Source organism: Triticum urartu, unplaced genomic scaffold (assembly GCF_003073215.2).
Source record: "Triticum urartu cultivar G1812 unplaced genomic scaffold, Tu2.1 TuUngrouped_contig_6882, whole genome shotgun sequence".
Classification (NCBI taxonomy): Eukaryota; Viridiplantae; Streptophyta; class Magnoliopsida; order Poales; family Poaceae; genus Triticum; species Triticum urartu.
The window spans coordinates 709-4,414 of NW_024117679.1; the positions used below are offsets into that span (position 1 = coordinate 709).

The window sequence follows — 3,706 nt, forward strand, 5'->3', positions numbered from 1 at the left end:
GCGCCCACTGCTGGGGTGCTGCAGCTTGTCCATGTGATGTCGGTAATGGGGTACGAGCGCGTGGCTGGGGCAGAAAACCGGCCGCTGATGAAAGGCGGGTTTGTTCTGGAGTGCCACTGCTCCCACCGTCTGTCTGCGTCCACCATCTGCGGTGAGCTTCCCACGTATAATAGTGACAATGAGTTTCACCTGTGCAAAAAAGATGCCACAGTTTAGTTAAGTTTTGGCAAAATAAGTAAGTCCTGGTGATAGAGGAGATTTACAGGAGAAGTGAACATCAGGTTTTTTTGCTTGGTCGAGATTTATGGAAACCGGTCGAAAACGGGCCCTTCCATTACTCAGCGAAAAATTCAAATATCACCCGTAATTTTTTATTTGAATTTATAAGGCAAACATATGCCAAATGGCGCTTGTATGCCTATGTAAACAGAAGATAGCCGTTAGAATGGTGGTAAATCGCTTGCATAGCTCCTGGGGGTCACAGGATCAAATCCCCGTTTTTGACGACTGACTTTTCAAAGTTTTTTCCAGTTTGGAAAAAATAGTGCAGCGCCAAGAGGGATCAGTGTTTCGAACCCACGAGCTTCCGAACATAGAGAAGACGCTAGCCACGTGAACAGAAACATCACTGTGTCAAAACAAGGCTTAAACGTATTATATTGAAGCACAACTTTTTTTATTCAAAATTCGTTTGAAAATTCCGAGATCTTTCATAAACCAGTTTCCCGGTCCCTACTAAAAAATCGGAATCGAGAAAATATAACCTTGGTGAACACATCATGGTCCACCTGCTAATTACCATGATGTGTTCTATTTGTTTACGGAGGGAGTACTATACTATGTGCACTAAAATGTACTCCCTCTGTTTATAATATAAGCCCTTTTAAAGATTTCAATACAAAGAACATTCAGATGTATATAACGTATTTTAGAGTGTAGATTCTCATTTTGCTTCATATGTAGTCTATATTGGAATCTTTAAAAAGGCTAATATTTAGGAACGGAGGGAGTACTGCCTAGCTAGTGTGACCGGTCTAGTTCTGTACCCTAAGTACTCTTCGATTTTGGTGCAATATCCTTGACACGCATCATTATAATTCACAGTTTATGCAATATCTGATATTAAATATCAAGTCCACATAGTCCTATACTTAATATATATTTTGTCAAACCTGTATTAATTTGAGCGACATGCATAGTTGCTCAATCAAAAGAAAGTCCATGTTCTATTGTTGTTCACTATATATCTTGCAATGTTTCTTTTCATAACTTCATCGGCAGAATATGGGATTGTCTTATACGATGCATGTGTCATAGTTTAGTAATTAGCAACCAATCTAGTACTATTAGGTGACATTGCTTTTACTCATAAATGTTATATTATCTTGCAGGTAGCGAGAGGAAAGGGAAGAAGATTATACCAATAGGTATTTTTTCCATCTTTTAATATGTGATGACTTAAATATCAGTAATTTACTAATTGTGATTTTCTCTAATAACGAAGCAACTTCAAATTTTATCATGTCTGTAATCATTGAAAATTGATTCGAAAATAAAATTTGAAACAAGAAAGACTAAGTTTGTGCATAATAACAAATTGATCACTTTATGACATTCAGCTTGTTGCTACTTTTGCCATCGTGTACCCTTGCAGAAAGAGAAATTTAAACAACTGATGGTATGAAAATCATAGTATTATAACCTCTAGTTTACAAAAGGAAATAACTTCTAATTCCATCTCAGGTATGATATCCGCAGCTGCAACCTTTCTCTTTGCATGTATTTATGCGCTGATATGGCATAGAAAGGGGGAAAGAATACAGTTTCTCCTTTGCAAGAAGACTAGCAGCAACACTGAAAAGAATTATGAAGCCATGATAGTGTCATATGGGTCCCTAGCTCCCAAAAGATACATGTACTCAGAGGTAATGAAGATAACGTCTTCTCGCAACAATCAGCTTGGGAAAGGTGGTTATGGTGTGGTTTTCAAAGGAAGACTACATGATGGACGTCTAGTTGCTGTGAAATTCTTGCATGACTGCAAAGGAAATGGTGATGAGTTTGTGAATGAGGTTATGAGCATTGGCAGGACCTCTCATGTTAATGTTGTTAGCTTATTTGGGTTTTGTTTGGAGGGATCAAAACGAGCACTTATATATGAGTACATGCCTAACGGTTCTTTGGACAAGTACATTTACTCGGAGAACCCGAAAGAAATTTTAGGATGGGAGAGGCTCTATGCGATAGCAGTCGGTATTGCTCATGGCCTAGAATACTTGCATCATGGTTGTAATACACGGATTGTTCACTTCGATATCAAGCCTCAAAATATACTTTTAGACAAGGATTTTAGCCCAAAGATTGCTGATTTTGGTCTAGCTAAGTTGTGTCATGCAAAGGAGAGTAAGCTTTCAATGACTGGTGCTAGAGGAACCATTGGCTTCATCGCTCCAGAAGTTCACTCTCGAACCTTCGGAGTGGTTTCAACCAAGTCAGACGTTTATAGTTATGGAATGATGCTTTTGGAGATGGTTGGAGGCAGGAGAAACGTGAAATCAATTGTTGAAAATTCCAGCGAAAAGTATTTTCCAGACTGGATTTACGACCACTTTGCACAACATGATGGATTACAAGCATGTGAAGTCACAGGAGAAATTGAGGAAATTGCAAGAAAGATGACCTTAATTGGCTTGTGGTGCGTACAAATATTGCCTACATATCGCCCTACCATAAGCAAAGTTCTAGAAATGTTCGAGAGAAGCTCAGATGACATGGACATGCCACCCAAACAGAACTTCTCTGGATTGCTGTAAGATATATTTCTCCATAAATCTTTGTTTCATTATTTTTCGGTGAAGTTGCTATGTTGAACAATTATATTCAATAACTTGATATGTGCTTATCTCTCATTCCAGTGAAAATTCAGCTCACAACATGAATGTACAAAGTTCAAATTCTAAAAGATCCGAGGAGATAAGACATGTAAATTCAAGAATGTTGCAGTGATTACCAATTCTTTGAGAAGGTGACTTGTACCAGAGATAAACAAGCGCAGCGGAGTTCAGCAATGTATCATAAAACAAACATATATAATTGTCAATGCACCATTGCTTAGAAATTCCTTAGTTTCAGGCAAGCATCTCAGACTTCCAATTTACTTTGAGATACCATCACTTTTTCTTTCTTATAAATTACAGAGAAGGCTGTCTAATGGTGGAATTGACAATTTGAGTAGCATGTGCAATACACCGTTATGCCACGTATGCATAAACTAGAGCAATGCGGCACTCTCTGGAACAATGTGTAACTTGCTATTCTGGTAACAAAAAGTACTTTGATAAATGTATTTCTGTAGTTCCGTTAATCAGAAGTATTGCCCAAGTTAGCAAAATCAGGAACCTGGACGCGTTAACAACATATGCCAAGATTCAAGTATATCTTATCCAGGAACCTATAAGCGTATAAATTATAAGATCAGCAGATCATATTGATCTATGGGCGTAACAGTCACCAAAAATATATTAGTAACAGTCGCCAAATTGATAGTGGAAGCAGAAGGTGCACACTTACTTGGTCCCTTGCTGCTCTGCGCGATCACTCAAGCAAACACCACCGCCCTTTTGCTTCACGTCAGGCATAGCCTTGCTGGTGACCACTGCGCTACTCCTCCGCAGGGCAGGGCGTAGGTTCTCCGTCCGTGGCCGAG

The 3,706-nt window shown here is 39.0% G+C and overlaps 1 protein-coding gene across 1 annotated transcript; it reads left to right on the forward strand.

Annotated features, from left to right (window-relative positions):
• The first annotated feature begins 1,356 nt into the window (after window positions 1-1,356).
• Window positions 1,357-3,395, forward strand: LOC125531210 (LEAF RUST 10 DISEASE-RESISTANCE LOCUS RECEPTOR-LIKE PROTEIN KINASE-like 2.4). The gene is made up of 3 exons (XM_048695618.1): window positions 1,357-1,427; window positions 1,744-2,809; window positions 2,916-3,395. The coding sequence occupies exons 1-3, from the start codon at window positions 1,373-1,375 to the stop codon at window positions 3,004-3,006; spliced, it is 1,212 nt and encodes a 403-aa protein (XP_048551575.1). The 5' UTR covers window positions 1,357-1,372; the 3' UTR covers window positions 3,007-3,395.
• The last annotated feature ends 311 nt before the right edge of the window (window positions 3,396-3,706 follow it).